This window comes from Orcinus orca, chromosome 18, assembly GCF_937001465.1.
Source record: "Orcinus orca chromosome 18, mOrcOrc1.1, whole genome shotgun sequence".
NCBI lineage: Eukaryota > Metazoa > Chordata > Mammalia > Artiodactyla > Delphinidae > Orcinus > Orcinus orca.
The window spans coordinates 44016877-44042270 of NC_064576.1; the positions used below are offsets into that span (position 1 = coordinate 44016877).

The following is a 25394-nucleotide window of genomic DNA, read 5'->3' on the forward strand; positions in this document are numbered from 1 at the left end:
CTGCAAAGAGCTGGCTCTTTTTAATAGAAAGCAAAATTTGAATGCTGGGTGTGTTCATTGCTACTATAGTGTCATTGCTTCTAGGCTTTCTCGGTAGACAGGGTTAGAAAATATCTGGATTCTAATATATCGTTAAATTAAGATATAATTAACATATATTTTAATTATATATATATATATAGAGAGAGAGAGACAGAGACAGAGACAGAGACAGAGAGTAAACCATGTTTATACATGGGTGCACATGAATCCTAGAGAATGACACAGGGAAATTAGTGAGTTTATAGCAGCAAAAGATATAGGAGCAGGCAAGGTTGATGTCTATTTATAATAATCTTGGGAAACCATGGGGTATTAAATGGATTTCTCATATCTGAGAGCAAAGAGTGGTATCTAGGTAGGAGGAAACCCATAACAATGTGGGATGTACCCTTTTAACACATATTAACCTTAAGAAAACTGACTGATTATGCTAACTTGGGAATGTTGCTCTGAATCTAGGCGACATACACTTGCTAACACTTAACATGGTGAAATACTTTTTTCACTTGTTCATTACACTCCTTTTAAAGGCTCGTGAGATTGGGCCCTCCCAAATAATTCAGAATAGTCAACTTCTTCTTAAAGTCACTTAGTAACCTTAACTCCATCTGCAAAGTACCTTCACGGAATTACCTACATTAGTGTTTGATGGAATAACCAGAGGATGGAAACGTGGGTGGGGAGGTGGGGGAAGGAGAGTCATTATCAATCTGCCTACCAAATATTTCAAATGACTCTATTCCAGTTCTGGTCAGACATCATTGCCCCAAGCATTGACACCTGACAAAAAAGAGCAGCACATGTAAATAGTGATCAGCATCTTAAGACTTTTCATCTATCACCTGGTAATAAAACCTTAGCCAATAATCACCTATGTTTCATCCTTTCCAACAATGTTTAACTTGAATCTAAATGTGAGAAAACAAACAAACAATATGGAGAGCATTTTGACAAACAACTGGCTTGGACTCTTTAAAATTCATTATCATGGAAGAAAATGAAAATGGCTTGGTACTCATCTCAATTAAAGGAAACTAAAGAGACAAGCATTGATTAGAATGTTCTCTCTGTTCCATTAAAATACATTATGTGTGGGTGGGACAGATTGTCTCTTTGGTTCATAGTTCTTCGGATCAAGAGACTCATTTCACAGAAAAATATCCATGTGAATGGGAGAAAAAGAGTATGGAATACAGGTATGCCCCACTCTTCTAAAGTTCAATTTATGCCACTTTACTTTTACAAAAGAACTACATTGGTATCTGTTTTCACTAATGGAAAGAAATCCAAAGAGGAGTTTAGCTTTTATGAAAAAAAGTTAATTGCTTCTTTCCCTTACATCGTTTCTACTAATGAAAATTTTCATTGGAACCCTCTACTTTCAGATAATAGGGGAAAACTGTACTATTTTTTCAGTAAGAAAAAAGGCAAAATTATAACCTCTGTTTTCAGAAAATAGTATTAATTTGGGAAGAATGCCTGATAATTATTGAAATTAAATTATTAAAATTATTTTAATTTTTTATGTATCTACACATCCTCAAATAATATTTTAACATAATTTTAAACCCTAAAATGAAATCTTTGTTATATATCATTAATTTTTAAATGACACTTTAAATCTCTGACTAATCTGTTAGTTGATATCTAGAATTTTCTAGGAGAGAATACAGTTCAGTCTTCAAGCAGAGATACCCTATAAAATATTTTCCTGTTTATTTCATATTTATTAATTTCCCTTGAATATATTTCCACAAATGCATCTTAAGTATTTCCTACATCTTGAATATATCCTATCTGTCATAATATATTTGCAAACAAGAAATTTTGGTGGGGGCTTGAGATATTAATTCTTGTATTTATTCTGAAATTTTTATCTGTTCATTTAGACCCTGACTGTCTCTATTACTATGTGAGCACTTCATTTGATATATTTAAAGTGAACATGAGAAGCAGAGAAAAAGAGTTACAAATAAGTCAATATTTTGAACATGCCTTTTTTCTAATTTTAAATTACCCATCAACTTAATGTATGACTTTAAGTCTGTATAACTTTAAACTTATATGATGTGGAATTTAGTAAAGAATCAGGACAAGCTGTATTTCTAGTTAATCAATTTCTACTATGCTGAAGAAGCAGAACTATTTCAAATGAAGTACCAGAAAAATTAAGTTATATTAAATCCCCTAATATTTCAAAAATCTAACGTACAATATTAAGTTCTTTTGGTCTCTCACCAAAGCTTTAAAAATATAACAATTCTTACTGTATTTAATTTCCTACTCTTCTATAAGGATACGTATTTATTCCAAATTCTGCCATTGTGTCTTTTTATTCTATGATATTTTCATAAATTAAGGAAGAGAATTTCACTACACACTTAGGTAAACACAATGCTGGTATTTAAAATCAGGCAATATTTGCATGAGTTAAGGTGAAAATTATCATGGTGATAATGAAGATGATAATAACGTTGATCCTGCTGCTGTTACTGCCACTTGTTACAGTTACTACTACTACTACTACTACTTTATCACTGCATTCTCTTCTTAACTCTAAAATTGAACTTTGTATTAAAATCCCTAAATGGTAAAAATGAAACCAATGCCAAAATGAAAGGAAAAAAGAGAAAAAGAAGAAATAAGGAAGGATAAAAGAGAAAAGAGGTAGAGGGAGACAGAAGGAAGATGACTGTATCAGTGATAAACTGGGCTTAAGAAAACATTTATATAGACCTGCAAGATGGCAGAGGAGTAAGACGTGAAGATAAACTCCCTCCCCACAAATACATCAAAAATACATCTACATGTGGAATAACTCCTACAGAACACCTACTGAACACTGGCAGAAGACCTCAGACTTCCAAAAAGGCAAGCAAATCCCCACATATTTGGGTAAGGCAAAAGAAAAAGAAACAAAAGAATAGGGATGGGACCTGCACCTATGGGAGGGAGCTGTGAAGGGGGAAGCGTTTCCACACACAAGGAATCCCTCTCACTGGTAGGGAGCGTGGTGGGGGAAGCTTTGGAGCCACAGAGGAGAGCGCAGCTACAGGGGTGAGGAGGGCAAAGCTGAGAGATTCCTGCATAGAGGAATGGTGCCAACCAGTACTCACCATCTGAGACAGTTTTCTGCTCACCTGCTGAGGCAGGTGGGGGCTGGAAGTTGAGGCTCGGGCTTCATAGGGCAGACCCCAAAGAGAGGACTGGGGTTGGCTTCATGAAGACAGCCTGAAGGGGTCTAATGCACCACAGCTAGCTGGGAGGGAGTCCGGGAAAAGTCTGGACGTGCAGGAGAAGCAAGAGACCATTGTTGCAGGGTACACAAGGAGAGGGGCTTCCTGCTCTGTGTACCCACAGGCAGCAGAGCACCACCTAAGCAAGCTCCAGAGATGGGCGCAAGCAGTGGCTATCATCTCGGACCCCAGAGGCAGGCACAGACCGCTACTGCTGCAAATGCTGCCCCCAAAGATACTGTGTGCAAATGCAGGTCACTACCCACACCTTGTGTGAGCCTGTGCAGCACACCACTGCCAGGGTCCTGTCATCCAGGGTCAACTTCCCTGGGAGTTGCACATTGCAATGTCATGCTGGGCTCTGCCACCACAGGCATGCCCCGCATTCCAATTGTGACTACCATATCCTTCCCTCTCCCTGGCCTGAGTGAGCAAGAGAGCCCTAATCAGCCACTGCTTTAACCCCCTCCTGTCTGGTTGGCAACAGACGCCTGAGGGTGGCCTACATGCAGAGGTGGGGCCAAAACCAATGCTGAACCCCAGGAGCTGTGCGAACAAAGAAGAGAAAGGGAAATCTCTCTGTGCAGCCTCAGGAACAGCAGGTTAAATCCCTGCAATCAGCTTGGTAAACACTGCATGTGTGTAATACCTGAATAGACAATCAGTGTTCCCAAAGTTGAGGCAGTGGACTTTGGGGGAAACTGTAGACTTGGGGTTTGCTTTCTGCATTTGATTTGTTTTTGGTTTTATGTTTAGTTTAGTTTAGTTTTTAGTGTCTGTTTTCATATGTGGGTTTACTTATTGGTTTGGTTGCTCTCTTCCTTTTTTTTTTTTCTCTCTTTTTTCTGAGTGTGTGTGTTTCTTTCTGTGATTTTGCCATTTAATTTTGCTTTTACCATTTGTCTTGGGGTTCTGTCTGTTCGCTTTTTTTTTTCGTTTTGTGAGTGTGTGTGTGTATGTTTCTTTGTGTGATTTTCTGTTTTGCTTTTACCATTTCTCTTGGGGTTCAGTCTGTACTTTTTTTTTTTTCTTCTTTTTGTGAGTGTGTATATGTATGTTTCTTTGTGTGACTTTCTCTGTTTAGTTTTGTTTTTACCATTTGTTTTGGAGTTCTCTCTGTTTGGTTTTATTTTATTTTTTTTTCCTTTTCTTCTATGCCTTGCATCTGACAGGGTCTTGGTACTCCAGCCGGGTGTTGGGCCTGAGCCAGTGAAGCGAGAGAGCCGAGTCCAGGACACCAGACAGACTCATGGATCACCAGAGACCTCACCAAGAGGTCTCTGGTGATTCATGTAATATTAATCGGTGACGGGTCCCCAGAGATCTCCGTCTTAACACTAATATGCAGCTCCACCCAATGGACAGCAAGCTCCAGTGCTGCATGCCCCATGCCAAACAACTAGCAAGACAGGAACACAACACCACCCATTAGCAGAGAGGCTGCCTAAAGTCATACTAAGTTCATAGACACCCCACAACACCACCAGACATGGCCCTGCCAACCAGAGGGACAAGATCCAGCCCAACCCACCAGAACATGGGCACCATTCCCCTTGCCAGGAAGCCTACACAAGCCACTGAACCAACCTCACCCACTGGGGGCAGACACCAGAAATAAGAGGAATGATGAATGTGCAGCCTTGCAAAAAGGAGACCCCAGGGCTTCCCTGGTGGCGCAGTGGTTGACAGTCTGCCTGCCGATGCAGGGGGCATGGGTTCATGCCCCGGTCTGGGAAGATCCCACATGCCGCAGAGTGGCTGGGCCCATGAGCCATGGCCGCTGAGCCTGCACGTCTGGAGCCTGTGCTCCACAAGGGGAGAGGCCACAACAGTGAGAGGCCTGCATACTGCCAAAAAAAAAAAAAAAAAAAAAGGAGACCCCAAACATATTAAGTTAAACAAAATGAGAAGACAGAGAAATATGCAACAGATGAAGGAGCAAGGTAAAAACCCAACAGATCAAACAAATGAAGAGGCAATAGGCAGTCTACCTGAAAAAGAATTCAGAGTAATGATAGTAAAGATGATCCAAAATCTTGGAAATAGAACAGAAAATACAAGAAACATTTAACAAGGACATAGAAGAAATAAAGAGCAAACAAACAATGATGAACAACACAATAAGTGAAATTAAAAACACTGTAGAAGGAATCAATAGCAGAAAAAAATGAGGCAGACGAATGGATAAGTGAGCTGGAAGATAGAATAGTGGAAATAGTGGATAGAATAGTAGAAATAAATGCAGAAGAGAAGAATAAAGAAAAAAGAATGAAAAGAAATGAAGACAGTCTTAGAGGCCTATGACTCAACATTAAATGCACCAACATTCGAAGTATAAGGGTCCAAGAAGAAGAAGAGGAAAAGAAAGGGTCTGAGAAAATATAAGAAGAGATTACAGTCAAAAACTTCCCTAATATGGGAAAGAAAACAGTCAATCAAGTCCAGGAAGTGCAGAGAGTCCCATACAGGATAAACCCAAGGAGAAACATGCCAAGACACATATTAATCAAACTACCAAAAATTAAATACAAAGATAAAATATTAAAAGCAGCAAGGGAAAAGCAAAAAATAAACATACAAGAGAATCCCCATAAGCTTAACAGCTGATCTCTCAGCAGAAACTCTGCAAGACAGAAGGGAGTGGCAAGACATATTTAAAGTGATGAAAGGGAACCTACATCCTACAACCAAGATTACACTACCCAGCAAAGATCTCATTCAGATTCAACGGAGAAATTAAAACCTTTACAGACAAACAAGAGTGAAGAGAACTCAGCAACACCAAACCAGATTCACAACAAATGCTAAAGGAATTTCTCTAGGAGGGAAACACAAAAGAAGGAAAAGACCTACAATAACAAACCAGAAACAATTAAGAAAATGGTACTAAGAACATACATATCAATAATTACCTTAAATGTAAATGTATTAAGTTATCCAACCAAAACACACAGACTGGCTGGATGGGTACACAAAAAAGACCTGTATATATGCTGTCTACAAGAGACCCAATTCAGACCTAGGGACACACACAGACTGAAAGTGAGGGGACGGAAAAAGTTATTCCATGCAAATTCAAGTCAAAAGAAAGCTGGAGTAGCAATTCTCAGGCAAAATAGACTTTAATATAAAGACTATTACAAGAGACAAAGAAGGACACTACAAACTGATCAAGGGATCAATCCAAGAAGAAGATAGAACAATTGTAAATATTTATGCAACCAACATAGGAGCACCTCAATACTTAAGGCAAATGTAACAGCCATAAAAGGGAAAACCAACAGTAACACAATAATAGTAGGGGACTTTAACACCTCACTTTCACCAATGGCCAGATCATCCAAAATGTAAATAAATAAGGAAACACAAGCTTCAAATGACACATTAAACAAGATGGACTTAAGTGATATTTATAGGGCATTCCAACCAAAACAACAGAATGCACTTTCTTCTAAAGTACACATGGAACATTCCCCAGGATAGATCATATATTGGGTCACAAATCAAGCCTTGGTAAATTTAAGAAAACTGAAATTGTATCAAGTACCTTTTCCGACCACAACGCTATGAGACTAGATATCAATTACAGGAAAAAAACTGTAAAAAATACAAACACATGGAGACTAAACCATATGCTACTAAATAACCAAGAAATCACTGAAGAAGTCAGAGGTAATCAAAAAATACCTAGGGCTTCCCTGGTGGCACAGTGGTTGAGAGTCCGCCTGCCGATGCAGGGGACATGGATTCGTGCCCAAGTCTGGGAAGATCCCACATGCTGTGGAGCGGCTGGGCCCGTGAGCCATGGTCACTGAGCCTGCTCGTCCGGAGCCTGTGCTCCACAATGGAAGAGGCCACAACAGTAAGAGGCCAACATATAGCAAAAAAAAAAAAAAACCTAGAAAAAAATGACAGTGAAAACACGATGACAAAACCTATGGGATGCAGCAAAAGCAGTTCTAAGAGGGAAGTTTACAGCAATGAAATTCTACCTCACGAAACAAGAAAAATCTCAAATGAACCCCCTCACCTTACACCTAAAACAATTAGAGAAAGAAGAACAAAAAACCCCAAAGTTAACAGAAGGAAAGAAATCATAAAGAAATCAAATTTCTTCATAAAAAAGAAATCAAAAAATCAGATCAGAAATAAATGAAAAAGAAATGAAGGAAATAACAGCAAAGATCAATAAAAGTAAAAACTGATTCTTTGAGAAGATAAACAAAATTGGTAAACCATTAGCCAGACACATCAACAAAAGAAGGCGCAAGGCTCAAATCAACAGAAATAGAAATGAAAAAGGAGGAGTAACAACTGATACTGCAGAAATACAAAGGATCATGAGAGACTACTACAAGCAACTATATGCTGATGAAATGGACAACCTGGAAGAAATGGACAAATTCTTAGAAAAGTACAACCTTCCAAGACTGAACCAGGAAGCAATAGAAAATATAAACAGACAAATCATAAGCACTGAAACTGAAATTGTGATTAAAAGTCTTCCAACAAACAAAAGCTCAGGACCAGAGGGCTTCACAGGTGAATTCTATCAAACATTTAGAGAAGAACTACCACCCATCCTTCTCAAACTCTTCCAAAATATAGCAGAGGGACAAACACTCCCAAACTCATTCTACAAGGCCACCATCACCCTATACCAAAACCAGACAAAGAAGTCACAAAGAAAGAAATCTACAGGTCAATATCACTGATGAACATAGATGCAAAAATCCTCAACAAAATACTAACAAATAGGATCCAAGCACATTGAAAGGATCATACAACATGTTTAAGTGGGGTTTATCCCAGGTATGATATTCTTCAAAATATGCAAATCAAGCAATGTGATACACCATATTAACAAATTGAAGGATAAAAACCATATGCTAATCAGAAAAGATGCAGAAAAATCTTTCAACATAATTCACACCCATTTATGATAAAAACTCTCCAGAAACTGGCATAGAAGGAACCTACCTCAACATAATAAAGGCTATATATGACAAACCCACAGCCAAAATCTTTCTCAATGGTGAAAAACTGAAACCATTTCCTCTAAGATGAGGAACAAAACAAGGGTGCCCACTCTCATCACTATTATCTGACATAATTTTGGAAATTTTAGCCACTGCAATCAGAGAAGAAAAAGAAATCCATATCAGAAAAGAAGAAGTAGGGCTTCCCTGGTGGCACAGTGGTTAAGAATCCTCCTGCCAATGCACTGGACATGGGTTCGAGCCCTGGTCTGGGAAGATCCCAAGTGCCGCGGATCAGGTAGACCCATGTGCCACAAATACTGAGCCTGTGCTCAAGAGCCCTTGAGCCACAACTGCTGAGCCCACATGCCACAACTACAGAAGTCCACGTGCCTAGAGCCTGTGCTCTGAAACAAGAGGGGCCACCACAGTGAGAAGCCTGCACACTGCAACGAAAGAGTAGCCCCTGCTCCCCACAACTAGAGAAAGCCTGCAAACAGCGATGAAAACCCAATGCAGCCAAAAATAAACAAATTAATTAATTTAAAAAAAACATAGTGAAACTCACTTTTGAGCAAATGACATGATACTGTACACAGAGAATTCTAAAGATGCTACCAGAAAACTAGTTGAGCTAATCAATGAATTTGGTAAAGCAGCAGGATACATATTAATGCACAAATTGCTTGCATTCCTATAACTAATAACAAAAAATCTTAAAGAGAAATTGAGGAAACACTCTCATTTACCATTGCAAGAAAAAGAATAAAATACCTAGGAATAAACCTACCTAAGGAGACAAAAGAACTCTATGCAGAAAAATGTAAGTCACTGATGAAAGAAATCAAAGACAATACAAACAGATCGAGAGATATACCATGTTCTTGGATTGGAAAAATCAACATTGTGAAAATAACTGCACTACCCAAAGCAATCTACAGACTCAAGGCAATCCATATCAATCTACCAATGGCATTTTTCACAGCACCAGAACAAAAAGTTTTACAGTTTGTATGAAAACACAAAAGACCCCAAATAACCAAAGCAATCTTGAGAAAGAAAAATGGAGCTGGAGGAATCAGTCACCCTCACTTCAGACTATACTACAAAGCTACAGTGATCAAGACAGAGTCTGCAGTGTGTGTACCATTGGAAACTGAAAAAATTTTTGTTGGTTTTATTAACGTGATAGGTTTCTAGGGAGGGCCTACTAAATAACTATGTCTAGTTTCACAGTTACAAATAAACTACAATGTAACTTTGAATAAATTAAGCTCAACATAAAGGAAGGATACTGATAGTTGCTACTACCCCTTCCTTGAGGGGCTCTTGTAAAGCACTGAATAAAGTAACAGAGGTTTATATGCATGCATATATTTTCAATGATATTTGTACACACTTAAAAAGAACTCTACAGAATGCATTATAAAAACCTTGATGCTGTGTGTCCCTAGTTCCCAGCTCTCTCATTAAAACTATTTAAATGAACAAAATGTTATCTATTAGGATAGCTATCAGAGTACTCCAAATACTACTTCTTGCAGTACCCTGTCCCAACCATTTGCCTTCCTCTTCCCATTAGTCCTTAATTCAGAAACCCCAGAGATTTGTTCATTAATTTATGAACACATTCCTTCATTCAGCCAAGAAAATTGATTCCTTACCAAATTTCAGGCACCCTTCTTCAGTATGTTTTATAGGTATGTTCAGGAAACACAGCAGTGATTAACACAGATGAATATAGCCTCTCTCGAGCTGAGGGGAGAGACAAAAGTAAAGAAGCAAATATAAAATCATAAATATAAATACATAAATAAAAATTGAATAAATGGGCAGAATAACTAGTATATCAGGTAAGTGATGGAGAAAAACAGCAAGCAGGGAAGGGAGATGGAGATTGTTACCTGGCAGGAAGAGGCTGTGATCTGAAATTAAGTGATCACTGAGGGTGTTCTAGGGAAGATAAAATTTAAGAGGGAACCTAAGGTTGTGAGAGGGAGCAAGGTACATATCTGGGAAGTAAATAGTACAGGCAGAGGGAACAGTCAGATGGAAAGGCAATGAGGCAAGAGTGGGTTTGGAGTATCCAAGGAGCAGAAAGGATGTCAGTGTGTGGAAAACAGAGCGAGCAAAGTGGAGAGGAGAAGGAAACAGTCAAGAGGCCCAGATTTCTAGGGCTGTGGAGGCACTTTGAGGACTTTACTTTTTCTGTGAAGAAGCCATTGAAGAGTCTAGAGTGACATGATCTGACTTATGTTTTAACAGGATCTCTCTGGATGCCATGATGATTGGAGATGGCAGAAGAATAAGGATAAGCCCCAGAAGACCAATAGTTGATCCAAAGAAGTGATTTACTCAAACATGCGCCTCCTCCTCAGTGAGGACGCAGAGCAGGGATCGGCAAATATTGGCCACAAATCAACTCAGGTGCTCAGCCTGGAACTGTGTGACTGAGAGCTAATAATGGTTCTCACGTTCAGAAAGTTTGTTGAAGAAGAAAGAGGAGGAGAAGTTACAGAAACTGTATATGGCCCACAGAGCCTAAGATATCTAAAATCCAGAAAATGCTTTCCAACACCTGATGGAAGGCATCTGGCTGGTAGGAGGTCCTCAGCAAAATTTGGAAGAGGAATACATGAGTCAGTTCCTGAAAACACTGTAAAGTGATGGGTGTCAAGAAACATTTATGCCTTCACCCTTAACCTTCACAAACGATGCCATTTCCATTGAGCTATTGAAAAATATATTCTGGCTTTCAAAACAATAAACCAGAGGGCATTTTCTCACATATGCAAGGTCATAAACAACTGTCAACTAAAGCTGAAATAGCAACAAATCAAATAATAACAAACATTTTTACAGATTTTTAAACCTTACAAAGCACTTTCATGTTCATTATCTAATTTAATCCTCAAATCAACGCCATGAGATAGTTATTATTTTCCCATTAGAAATGACCACATGTTAAATGCTTAGTGATTGCTCAAGAAAAGCTGAAATCTTGAGTGTTACCTCTATTAATGCCAAGGTTGGGTGTTTTCCCATGGGAACATTTGATGCTAAAATCACCAGGGATTTTCAGCTCAAGATGGCAGACTAGGAAATATATTTACTTTCTGGTCCTCCTGAAATCATATTTAAATAAAACTGTAGAAATACCAAAATTCATCAACCAATAAAAGCCAAGACATTGTGGAAGTCATCAACCACAGAAAGATTTCAACACATTTCCAGAAGACAATGAAATGGAGGGGCCATGAATAAAATAATGAAGAAAAGATTACCCTAAGTAGGGTCTGCACAAAGCCAGTCAGCTTTTGCTGAGCTCTGTTTATACTAAAGGGCAGAGGAAAGAAGAGGGGCTGAAAACAAGGAGACAAAAGTCATTTTAGGAAAAACAGTTCATTTAATGAGCTCCAGGGAACAGTCAGCCTGCTGCCATACTCACTCATGTATTACAGTGGATTGTTGGTAAGCAAGACAAGAAAACAGGGAACAAACAAAGAAAAATCAAGACACTGTTTCTTACTGAGCTCTTCTCAAATGAGATCAAGGAATTATGGTTCAATGCCATAGCTGTAAATCATCTCTGCTGTTGGAGAGGTGAGAAAGGGCTTATAATATTTACCCTTTTTTTTCAGACAGAATTTAGGTCTGAGCAAAAGCTTTTGTGTCCTCCAACCTCAAAGTTTATTGAGGATGGAAGTTCAAATTTGCTTTAACATACCATAAAAAGAATCTCATGAGCAGAGGGTCAAACTACTTTTGGAATATATGACTTATGCCCAGTGTTTTTCTAAATAGATTTTAAAATAAAATATATAAATTTTTACAGATCTATATGATTCTGGGTTCTGAAACTTCTACATGTTACATGCCTGATATATAACACACAATGTCAGTCCCAGGAGAGAGAAAACACTCCAATGAAGCAAGCCAAAGAAACAAGATTCGAACAAGGTAAAGTGATGTGTAGACCAAGACCAGGATTTTTCAATTCTTTCCTGTCATGCTGTAGCTTCCAGCTCCTGAATAACAACACATGTTTCCCTTGTCCTAGACACACAAGAGTGTGTCTCCTCTCTGGGGCATAAGAAGCTCTAGAGTTACATATTTGTAGTAAAGAGTGGACCCAGCCGGCATACTCACAATGACCAAATTCTGTTGATCGTACTTTATTTTAAACCAATACATCGCTCCATGCTGAAGTTGCAATAAATGATATACTTGCTTTCTAGACATGAATGAGATGCCTTACTGGATATACTCCAGGAAGGCCAGAGAAACTGGCTTCTAATCCATACAGAATAATTCATTGATGAATTCCTTTCAGGATAGTCCATGATTTATCTAGAATATAAGCTTTACATACCTGGATCCTTCAAACTAGATCAAAGGGAAAAATCTAGGCTGCAAGCCTCAATTAGAAATGTGGGATGGTGCTATGCTGACAACTGGTGGTCCCTGACCTATCTTCTGAGATTAGAACCCAGTGTGGTGGATGACCAATTCACACGTTGAACAAAAGAGCACCTCCTACAGGGCAGTGTATGTGTTCATTACAGGTATGGCACTTAGGGCTAAGTATCATAAGGACTTCAAGAAAAAAAGAAAAAGTAACACATGAAGCATATATGATAAGGAGGCACCAGAGTCCAGAGCACGAGCTCTGGAATCACACAGGCTTGCTTCGAATCCTGGCTAAGCCACTACCATCTGTATACGGTGAAGAACAGTTGAAGGTTTAAATGTTGTTTTAACAAATTTCGAAAAAAAGTGAAGAAAGAACCTATCTGCCAGGAAGGGACATCGTGGGGTGCAACATCCAGTCGGGTCAGGGCTCTGCATCTCCTGCTCAGAAACCTTCACTGTCTGGCTCATGGTGATGCTGGCAGCTCAGCAGCCATGGAGGAGGTGCTCCTGTCTCCAGGGCTCGCACACAAGCTGGGGAGGTCCACGGAGGAGGCGGGCCACAGCCTGGAAAGCTCTGGGTGCATCCTGCACTCAGCTCTGAGCAGGCTCTGGTCTCTGGGCCCCATTGTGGGGAAGGGCTGGCCGATACATACCCAGGGCTGAGGGGCCTGCAGAGCCAGTGCCCAGGCAGGGTGAACTCTGGAGGAGAAGGCTTCCACAGTCCCCAACAGGCTCCTCATGGTGGCCCATCCGGTGCCAAACACCTGCCACCCACAGCGAGAAGTCCCAGCCGCTAGAAAGTCCAGAAGGGCTGGGACTCTTTGCCCTTGGGCTGGGTTTCTCCAGGGGCTGGGCTTGCGTGGGGCCCCCAGCCCACCCCCTGACCCACCAGCCCTTGCTCTGTGACACGTACAATGGAATGTCAAGACCCAGGCTGAGCTGTCCAGAGTCCAGTGCGTGCTAGACCTAGAGAACAGTTAGAAGCTAGGGAGACGTTCTCCCACTTTCACTCTCTTTTCTCAGATCAGGCAGGCAGCACATCTCACCCCGAAGCTATGGACACCACACCTCCTTCCCAGGCTATCTTTTTCCATTCTGCCCCTGTTTTCCCTTTCCATTCTGCCCCCCTTTTCCCCAGCCCCCCATTTACGGCTTCGGGGGTCATTGGTGCTTCAGCAGGCAGCACGTCTGACCCTGAAGCTATGGACACCACACCTCCTTCCCAGGCTACCTTTTTCCATTCTGCCCGTTTTCCCTTTCCATTCTGCCCCTGTTTTCCCCAGCCCCCCTTTTACGGCTTACGCCGGTATCGGTGTTTCAGCAGGCAGCAGCTCTGACACCAAAGATATGGACACCACACCTCCTTCCCAGGCTGTCATTTTCCAGTCTGCCCCATCTCCAAGTAGAACCACTACCCATTTCACACGGCTGTTCCTAGTTCTGGGAACACACCACTCACTGGTAGCAATGCCTCAGCCCATGCCTCGACTCATTTACCTGCAACGTCGGCCAACAGATAGATCAACACTTCAAAGTTATGACAGACAGTTGAGTAAGTTATATGCTTGGAATTGCATTTATTATTATTAACAAGCACAATTGTAGTGCTTAGACTATAATAAGTAATATTCTAAATGCTTAGCAAATATTAACTCACTTAATCCTCATAATGTCAACCCTATAGGTAGGTAATATTCATAATATTCACCTTTTTTGGGGGAAACTGAGGCCCAGAGGGGTTGAATAGCTTGCCTAATGCCACACAGTAAGTAGGGCGCAGAAACCCAGCATGAAAACCAGACCGTCTAGACTTTCATCACTTTGCTGTGTCACCTTATTAGATGTTGTGGTTAGGGAAGAGACTAAACTGACGAGACTCTGAACTAGAGAGGGGAGAAATGAGAAAATGACTGATCCTAGAAACTAGAGAGGATTTCAGCTCAGAAATTTCTGGTGATGAGACCTGGAAGAACAAGAACTTGGTTGGAATATTAACTTGGGGTAGTATCTGAATCCATTGAGAAATGGTTTGTTTTTTTTTTTTTAAATTTAGAAAGGCCAGTTGGATGAAGATTAATTAAAAAAAAAGGAGAAAGGAAGAGAGGAAGGTGCCTTAAGTGAGACATAACTGCTTCCCTCTAAGTACTAGGGGTGGGGTCCTGTGGGAAAGGATGGAGCTCTCTCTACAGGTTTGTCACCAGGATGAACAAGGAGAAACATGGCAACCATTGAACTGGTTTTGATGATCTCTCAAAACCAAGACTTCAGTTTCCAAGAATCACCTACGGTAGCATACCTACCATGTGTCAGACATGCCACCAAGTGTGTTTCCAGTGACACATTTTAATTGGAGAAATAGTTCCTATGAGGTACGCATTAGTTCCCTATGGCTGCTGTAACAAATTACTACAAAAATGCTTGCTTCAAACAAAACACACTCGTTCTCTTATGGTTCTGGAAGACAGACTTCCAAAACCAGTTTCCCTGGGCTGGAACCAGGAGTTGACAAGGGCATCCATCCTCCTTCTAGAGGCTCTAAGGGAGAATCCATTTCCTTGACAGCATTCCTTGACTTCAGGCAACATCAATCCAACCCCAACTTCATCATCACATTCTCTTTGGAGTAAAAACTCCCTCTGCCTCTCTCTTATGAGAACACCAGTGGTTACATCTGGGTCCATCCAGGTAGTCCAGAAGAATCTCCCCATCTCAAAACCGTTACTTACATCCCATTGGCAAAGTCCCTTCTGCCATTTAAGGTGACATTCACAGGTTCTGGGGATTAGAAGGTGGACATTTGGGGGCAATGGTATTATTCAGTCTACTACAAGGTAGATACTATTATCTTTCTCAGATGTAGGAAATGAGATTTAGGGAAGTAATTTGTCTCAGGTCTACAATTTCCAGAGTAGAGATTTAAATTCTGCCACTGAGACTTTAGGACACACTGTAAACAACTTTAACCTGTGGCCTTAATTACTGCATACTCCTTGGTTAAGAGTCACACTTAGGTATCAACACCCAATTGAATATAACATAAGTACTGTCTCCTCTTTCACTATGTTTGCCTGGTGTATTGATGAATCTTGCCCAGAGCAGAAGAGTTCAGAAAATTGTAATGCACGTTTACTAAGAGAAAGCATTTACTGTTTGATGTGCACGGAGTAAATGAAAGCTATTTAAAATAAAATAAAATATGCTACCAAATCATTAATTGTCACAACAGAGGTAACCCAGTGGGAGTCTTGAGGAGACTAAAATGATCTCCAATACTGCAGATGAGAAAAGTTTCACTAAAGACAGGTGTAGTTCAGCCAAGCCCTACAGCACAGAAGTAGGAATTTGGACATGTACGAATGGGAAAAAAGACATTTTAGGCATGGGAAACAGTTTAATGAAGAATGGATGAGAAACATGCATTAGACCTTTCTAAATCAAATGGCTTATTAAGTCAGTAAATCAGATTTAGTCAGTCAAACTAGCTTTAGCTGATTACTTATCCAGGGGATAGCTGTTCAGAGTAATTTTTGTCATAGAACAGTAAATTAAATTGTTGAACTATAGCTTTAGGCTTGCTAAGTGAAATAGATTGCTCTAGATGATTTTCAAGTGACTTACTTGGTACTATTCACGAAATTGGGGGTTAACACCTGCTTAAGACAACATAGAGAATTGATCTAAAATAGTACTTGAAGTAAGTTACTGTGTAAAGTGTCTGTTCAGTAGCTCATGGTAAATGGATATTTATAATCCCCATTGGACAACCAACCTCTTTTTTGCAAATGGTAATGTGAATTGCTGTTGCATAAACTATAGTAATGACCACCTATCTAATTTGTTGTCCAAACCAGAAATCTTCTAACACAGGTCTCCGAATAAAAATAAGCACGAAGGTAACACACACTGGGTGTTTCCCATGTGTCTGTGCATGCATCTATATCTCACTGAACCCCCATAACAGCCCCCAAAACAGGGACTCTGAGTGTCCCCATGCTGCTGGTGGAGAAACAGGCACAGGAAGGTTCAATAGTCTATCTACCTAAGATCACACAGAGGGTGGGAGAGCCCGTTTTTAAACCATCTTCTCTAATTCCAGGTGCCAGGAGCCAGACTCAGCCTACAGGCCTCTTCTGCTTGTCTGGAGGAGAAACCATGTGTAAGGATTAGTCAAATTCTGTCTTCACTCATTAAGGTAGCTTGAACACTTGCACATACTCCAAGTAGCATGTAGCATAAGAAATAAGATGTTTGCCCCGGATTGTCCAGGAACTTGGAATCAGCTGTGCCTAGTTAGGCTGAGCTGGTTAAGACTGCAGAGGACCACCGATCTTCCACCTGGGCAAGTGCCTTTTGACCTCCTGCTGTCGGAGGGCCGAAAACTCCAGCCTGAGAATGTGCTGAGCCCTGTAGCCTAGTTATGCCATCTCAGAACAATGATGAGCACACCTTTTTCCAATCTCCTTTCCTCATGCTCCCCATGCCTCCTACTGCCCTGCTTCTTTATCCTTTATCCCACAGATACCCCAAGCCCCTTGCCTTTGGGGAGGCGGATTTGAGACCTATTCTCACGTCACGTCCTCGCTTGGCTGCCCTGTGAATAAACCTCCTCTTTGCTGCAAACCTCAGCATGTCAGTGTTTTGGCTTGCTGCGCCTCAGACAAAATGGTTGGGAGCAGCGGTACAGGTCCCTTGTCTGTGAGGGAAGCTGGTTCCTAGTAGTCACGTTCCGGATATTTTCTCCTCCCGGGGGGCAGACGTCCTGCTCTTCCAGAAAGAAGGGAGAAAGGCAGGAGCTGGACCATTGCTCTCAGGGTCACCGTCACCTAGCAGCTCGTTAGAAGCACAGAATCCAGGCCCCACCCAGAACTACTGAATACCAGCCTGCATTTAACAAGATCCACAAGAGAGGCATACCCACATTAACGTTGGAGAGGCACCAAGCTGGAGTCCACGTTGCTCATCCCTAGGGTCATCCTCTTCTCCGCAGCTAATGAAAACGAAGCAAAGATTCATCCCGAGCCTACTCTGCCTCAGTCACCTGGATATCACATGAGCTCATTTAATCCTCCCCAGAACCTGCAAATGAGACTGAGGGACAGAGTGGTCAAGCACCCAAGGGTCCATAAAAGAACATGACCAAGGCTCACTGGAGCCCAGACCTCCAAAAAGAAGGCCCTGAGCACAGCATGGCACCACAGCAGCCCAAACCGTGGGCCTGGAGGGTAGGCCAGGCTCCCCACGCAGAGTTCACACCATTCGACAGATGCCCACAACAGACCACAAGGCAATATGAGAAGTAAGTTCTGATTGTGGAATCTCTGAATTTTGAGATTTAAAGAAAAAAATCTTTTTTGGGGGGCTGGTTAAAACAGTTCTACCAAGGAGTAAAGACAGGGCATCTCAAGGCCCCTTCTGGACTTAGAATTTAATGCCTATTTATTGAGAAACGCTCCGTGCATTTGCTCAGTCCTACGTCAAGATGAAGTTCTCTGTGCCCTAGAAGCTTAGGTTCTAAAAAGGCCACAGAAATGGGTGAGACCTAAAAAAATGTCAGAACAATGCAACAGCCTTAATCAGACTGTCTTTGCTTTGCTTTGCTTGTAAGTCCTGACTTTAAACTGAATATGGTGTCATGTCTTTATTTTTCTTGAAGTTTTTTTTTTTAAAGATCATATAAAGATTTTCTTCCATGGTAAGACTTTCATATTGTATTTTTCTTAAAATGGAGTGTGGTACATAAACCCTCCATCAGATGATTGCTTATAACTCACCTTGCTTTATTAAGAATACCGCTAGAGGCTTCTATGCCCCTACTAAGAAAAATGCATTTTCAGGCCCATTCAAACCAATGAAAATCCAAGTTTACAGAGCACAAGATAATGAAAATTCTCTCGACCGGCATCTTTTACTACTTTTAATCTGTTAACAGACCCTAAGTGTCTCAGATGAAAGGTACTGTAGTGGGAATTGACATCGTTAACAGCATTCCATACAGGGAACTGTTGATTCTTCCAATTTCTCAAAAATTTGGACACTTTGACTGCCTCTATAACATCTCTAGGGTGTTTGAAAGAAAAAAAAAAAGAGGCCTGTACAATGTATTTCTCAAAATATACACAGAAATAGTTTGCACATACAAACAGGGAAACCTTATAAATAATGTATGGGGAGCAATGTAATGTCGGTAACGGAACTACTCATTATGAAAGACAACACTGTCACTAAGTGTCCCCTCACCAAAACTGACTGGGAATTTTTAGGGGCCGCCAAACCAGAGGTGGAGATTTATAGGAACCTGGGATGTTTGAAAAATGGTTTTGGACGACCTCCTCAAGGAAGGCACCAAGCGCCATCCCAAATTGCAAAAATGGCTCCAGGTTGACTCCTTGTGTCCTCACTCTTTGCAATGTGACATTCCAACTTCTCTCATCAAGAGGCAGAGTTGATTTCCCCACCCTTGAAGTTAGGTGACTTGCCATGGCCAATAGAAGGCAGCAGGAACAATGGTGTGCCAGTTCAGAGCTAGGTCCCACGATGCTTCTACTCTCCCTCTCGGAGCCCTGCTACCCCCATGAGCACAAGCCCCAGTTACTAGCTGGGGCATAAGAGTTATGTGGCCCAGTCAGGCCCCCAGCCCGGCTACAGCCGGCCCCCAGCTGACCCCACAGGTGTAGCAGCAATTCCAGCCATGATAAGCAGGGTTGTGACGAAGAATTAGAGCATAAGCGTATTCTATAATTTATAAACCACTCTGTCCACCTACGACATTATTTTTCAAAAGCATTTTTGTTATTCTGAATCCCTGCGTGGACAGATTGAAAACAGCACTGCAATGATTGTTGGAGAGCGAAGGATGCAACCTGAAATAGAGAGTAAAATATATTAGTTTATCCAGATTCACGTATTTGTATAAATTACTAGAAAATCATCTGAAGAAAAACAGACATGAATGAAGAAAACAGTCCAAAGAACACGGGTGAAGAAAGATGTCTATTTAACACCAACTAGTACATCAAAAAATGTAATGGAAAGTATATGTTTGGTTCTCTGCATAATGCTGTATAATTTTCATCACAAAAGAATTATTGATTTGTACATACTTGGAAGAAAACAAAGCATTAAGATTATCTGCTGGTGAGAAAACTGGCCCCTATACACAGAGGGCAACGAGAGACTGAAGAAAGAGGCAGCCTGCCCCAGACTAGTCAGTGGCAGTTTTAACAAGCAAGGGAACCTGCTTACAAGGCTTGCCTTGGTCAGCTGAAAGACGAATAGATCTCAGCACCCACCCGCCAGAATCTTGAGTTTAACAGCGACCTTAACAGGGTTCAGTCATGTATACTGTCCACATGGTCTCAAGAACACATTACTCTCTCAAGGCTGAGTTTTTGAAAATGGTTCCCACTGTGGGAACGGTGGGCAAAATGTATATTCCACGGTCAGGGGAGGGGGTTATGCCCTCTCAATGGCCTCCTCTGACATTTCAGCAAGGAAGGATGCCAGAAAAGAAAGCCTAGGGCAGAAACCACTCAACTTGTTATCACAAATGCCAGGGGAACCCAAGCAAGTGGATATACAAGCCTGCATAGGCCTTGGAAGTAGGAAGCATTTGGGGACTACACCTGGGCTGGTACTGGCTTCCCTTCCCCAAAGGGACAAGGACAGCAGAAACCTGGATGGAGTCAAGAGAGAGAACAAAGAAAGGCAAGGCTGGATATGGAGCAACGTGTGGATCCAGGAGCATGTGTCTCAGAACCGCCGGGGCTCTGCAGACCAGCTGCATCCCCATTCTCCTTGACCCTCATTGGTATAATTAACTCAGGGTGGGCTCATTCCGGCTGCCAAGTCACTTCCACCTGTCCATGGAGTTGACAGTTACTTGCTCACAGTGAACCAACCTCTGTGGACCTAACAGCTACTGCAGGAGGCAGTAGTGGAGAACAAGGTGACGACAACCACCAGATGCAAAGCAGGAAGACACGCTCAGCGTTCTGACTGGGTGGATTGATGGTGTGGGGTTAAGTCTGCAGAGCTAAAGGGGCCAGACGTAGAAAAGGGAAGGGGAATCATGAGGATATGGTCAAGCCCCATCGTATGGATATTTCATCCATATGTTGTACACAAATTCCATTAAATTTGCTCTGAATGAAAAAGAGAGAAAAAAATTATCCTTTAAACCATGTCAGTGACTTTATTTACCATCTCATTTGATGAGCTCATAGTCCAGGTTCAGAGGGAAATGGGAGCTCTGAGTCTGCCATCTCTCAGGAAGTCTCAAGCTTCAGAGGACACTAATAGCCAAACTACCTCCCCTTTTGCACTTTTCAAGCAACGTTATTCCTAAGTGCGAGTCACCCTCTTCATCGGGTTCTCCAAGAAGCAGCAATCTCTCCCAATGAGAGAGGAAAAATGGGCTACTTTGGCTTTTTGAGGCACAATATGTAGCTCTCCAAAATGGTACCTGCCTGGGGGATTTTTCAAGAAACTTAACCAGCAGTGGTGATTTGTTTGTCTTCACATAACGTATGACCCAGATGTGCTGAGAAATAAGAAAAGGACGAACGAATCAAGGACAGCTGATACAAGGAGGCAAGGGGCAACTTCCACAGCCTACGTGGAAAGCTACAGGAAGGGAACATCCAGCTGGTGGGAGCTGAAGACAGGGGCCAGTCCTCCTTGGGCTCGGGATGCCATCCTCTCTTCCTACATCTTCATGCTCTCCTTCTCTGTTGGCCCCTCCCAGCCAGATTAAAGAGCCACAAGGAAATGCCCTCCTCCATTCTATTCTCCTCTCATTCATCCACCCCTCCCTTCTTTCCTTTGCCATCAATTTCTTGACTTGCCCCCAGTGCTCCCTTCTCTTCTACACTGCGATCTGTTTTCTGTCCCACTACTCTCATGAAACTGATCTCCTGAAGCCCCCGATGATTTCTCCGTTGACAAGTCCAGGGGACTACTTCTCAATCCTTATCTATGTGACCGCCAAGCCGAGCTAGATCTTAAACAACGTCCCTGTCTTGAAAATCTCTTCCCTTGTCTTCTGCGCCACCCAATCCTCCTGACAGTTTTCTGTCTCTCGGCACCCTTCCAGTGCCTTGCTGAGCTGATCTTCCTTGGGGTAATTCTTGGGGCTCTGTATTAGGCTCTCTGCTCTTCATCCTCTATGCCATCTCCCTGAAGGACCTCATCCTCTCCCTTAGTTTCAATTACCAGCTAAGTCTGTCTCCATCTAAGACCACTCTCTGCACCTTTCAATCTACATATGACTTCCTGTAAAACATCTCCATTTAAATGTCTCATAAGGCACCTCAAATCCAACACGTCCATGTTACTGAATGTCCACTCAGAAAAACACCCCGTTACAGGTAGTTCAATACGACAAATTTCATATGGTGATGAAACAGCTAAAAAGCCAAATGGGATGGTGAGACATCCCAGAGAGTCACAGCAGTAGAAAACACACCCACCCCACTGCTGGGCTGGAGAGCAAAGAAGGAAGTGGTGTTGCCACAGCTGCCAGGCAGGAGCTGGAGGCACAGAGGGAGTGGTTTCCTGGTGGGGCAGCCACTCAGAGCAAAGCAGCCACCAGTCCTGCTGCAGCTGCCCGAACAGAGAGAGGAGGGCGAGGGGAAAATACGTTGGCTTCTCCCATCCTCCTGCCCTCCAACCTCTGGCCAATGTTTTCCATTGGCTGAACGTACCTGGAAGAGTTGGCGAGGAGATCTGGGCGATGGGGTTTACAGGATCAGCCCTGTGACACGGAGCAGAGCAGTGGAAAGGCAGGGAGCCGGTCTGAGGCAAACAGGCAAATGGCAGCACAGTATCCACTTCTCCCTACCTCTCCTGTCCCACTGAGTGGAACCATCTTCATGCGTGACCTTTCTCTTCCCTCATCTCCCACATCTACCCATCCATCCTCTAAGTAGCTCATCCATTCCTCTCTCTTCCTCAAAGTCACCGCCATCACTCACTATCGTTACTGCAACAAGCACTGCTCTGCCTTCTCCTGTCTCCAGACTCCCTCTTCTAACCAGTCACTACACTCCAGCCAGAAGGTTTTTCTCATATGCGTATCTTACGTCACTCTGCCGCTTCAAGCCTTACAATGGCTGGCCCGTTGTGCTTAGGATCCAGTCCACATTCCATGGCAGGACTTCATCGCGTCTCCAGTCTCCCTTCCCCTGACATACTCCTCCACCCTCCACATTCCCACACCCTGAACCTCAGGCCCCTGAATTTCCTGGGGCACCTCTCAAGTCAGGGCCTTCACACGTGCTATTCTCTGTCTTCACATAGCCCTCCCCTATCCTGCACCTCTTCTGAATTAACCCCTCTCGTGTTGGCCTCAATGGCAATGCTGCTAGGAAGACTTCCCTGGTCCACCTCACCTGTGTTCCCTTGCACCCAACACTTTCCCCGGTGGTAGGGTTATCAGATTTAAGAAATAAACCATGCAAGTTTAACCAGGTGTCCTGTATTTTATCTGCAACCCTACCTGACAGGCACTTGTCCCAGAGTATGACAATTGCATGTAGACATTTTAATTTCCCTACAAGCCTCCAAATCGCTTAAGGATAATGATCTTGTCAATACGATTCCCCATTTTGCTAACTAACTAGGTAAGGTTGGATGAATGGATCAGTGACTTGCAGATGGGAGTTTTACTTGAAATCATATAGAACTAGACTTCAGCCCTAAACAGGAGAGATGCTTAAGAGACTAAAGGGAGGCTAATGACAATTACTCACCCAAATGGAGGCTCCTAGGTTAGTTCTGGGCCAGCCTCTCAGGGTGTAAGAGAAGAACTTGGAGGTGGAAACTGTACACTAAAGGGAAATGACCAGAAGGTATGACTGGAAATGATTATTTAAAGCTTTCAGCCTGCACAGAGCTAACAGACTAACTTCAGCTGGTTTGGGGATTGCTCTGGCTCAGTTCTGAGTCCTTCACACAGCTGGAAAGTTTATGCTCCTGCTGCTGGGGTTAAAACAGTGGAAAAGGCCAGAAGGGTGATGCCAAGGATCATCATACTCTTCTTACCTTGCGATGGTTTCCTAATAGAAAGCTTAAATCTAGCTATTTTCAGACCCGGTACCCAAGGGCAAGTACGTAACAAATATGAGAAAAGTGAGAAAGGTGGAAGAAAGGCAAATTAGAGCACACCATCTAAAGAGGCAGCCTCTACTGGCTGCAGACAAACCTCCATGCTGAAATGCAGGCCCAAATTTTCTCCCCCTTCAAGAAAAGACAGGAATCAAGATGTTAAGGCTTCATCTCATGATTTTTTTTTAACGTGCCCATTAAGTCAATAAGTATTAAATGGTTGAAAAAGAACACAACTATAAGTTTATTACTCCGTGCGGGCTTCCAACATGTGTCTCCAGGCTGAGATTCCCCTCAACTTGCAAACCGCAGGGAGATGCTGATTCAAATCCCAGAAGGCTGTAGTTGAAAATCAACGTGTGACATGCTCTGCGGAATCTAGGGAACCATTTGCTAATTTGCTCTGGGGCGAAATCTTCTACCAATATCAATCAGGCATGAATGTAGATAATTTTCCCATGCTATCAATATAGTCATCTATATGTTTAGTCAACATTTATTGAATATCACATAGGTAAGGTTTGGTGGTCAGTAAACAGTGGAGAGAGGCCCAGAAAAAAAGGGGGTACACTCAGGCTTGAAATCCAGCAGGTACACGCCTCTGCTACCATACCAGTTATTTATATACTTATCTACTACTTCCATCCTAGTTGGTTAACAGTCTCTGCCCCAGCCCTAGCCCTGTGGGCCTCAGACGCCATCAGTGGGCCACTCATCTGTGGCCACCTACGGCAAGGTGGTGCTTTCCTGTAGTCATCCTCCTTTGGCTACTTGTAATTTTGCCCTCTTTAGGGTACCATACTGGTTGCTCAATATTTTGAGCATCACACACCAACGCTCCTAAGAGAAAGTAAAGTGATAAATGTTCCCCCAAATGCTCACGTGGCTTTTGTCTCTCCCTAACCTCTTTTCTTGATTAACTCCTGCTCAACCATTCAGATCTCTACTCAAATGTCACTTCCCATTTCGCCATCTGGACTGTGTCTCCCTGACATTTACTCTCACAGCTCTGTTCCTTCACTTCATATCTTGTATCCATTTGCTTATTTGTTTGTCTGCCTCCCTGATGAAGCTGTAAGCTCCATAAGGGAAACAAAAATCAGAACTGATTTGGCAAACTGCACAGGCTTCTATATGGTTTACGTGGGATTGGCCACCTACCCAGCTCCAAGGATGGGTCCTGTTGTATTCCAGCCAGTTAGCATGTCCCTTCCTCCAGGTCTTACTCATTGGCATAGGAACGAGAACCTGACCTAAGGCAGCCCAAGCAGAGTGAGGCTGGACACTCTGGCGAGGAAAGCAGAGCTACAGACCTATTCTGAAGAGGCAATATCCCCAATGTGGTTGTCATGAAGCATGACACGAAGGAGGACAAAGACGCAGAGTCCCAGAAAGCTGGCTCCAAAGAATACATAACATGGGCTTCTGGAGTAAACCAGATCTTGGCTGGATCTTGTCTTTGGACTGTTCAGTTACATTAAGCAATAATTTTTTTTTTTTTTTTTTTTTTGCTTTAGCCAGTTGGGACCAAGGTTTTTATGTATTGTGACCAACAAAATCCTAACTGATATATCTTGCCCCCGAAAACAGAAGAACCTTGCTCATGGAAGACACCATATCT

General features: G+C 42.3%; 1 protein-coding gene across 1 annotated transcript in view; it reads right to left on the reverse strand.

Moving 5' to 3' along the window:
- Positions 1-25394, reverse strand: part of LOC117197588 (uncharacterized) — a 183055-nt gene that overhangs the window by 12412 nt on the left and 145249 nt on the right. The window contains exons 5-7 of the mRNA XM_049701383.1: positions 17589-17657; positions 16710-16808; positions 9922-10012 (exon numbers count right to left, since the gene is read on the reverse strand). Of these exons, the coding sequence (XP_049557340.1) occupies positions 16757-16808; positions 17589-17657 (121 nt within the window). The 3' untranslated portion in view covers positions 9922-10012; positions 16710-16756. The remainder of the gene's footprint in view (positions 1-9921; positions 10013-16709; positions 16809-17588; positions 17658-25394) is intronic.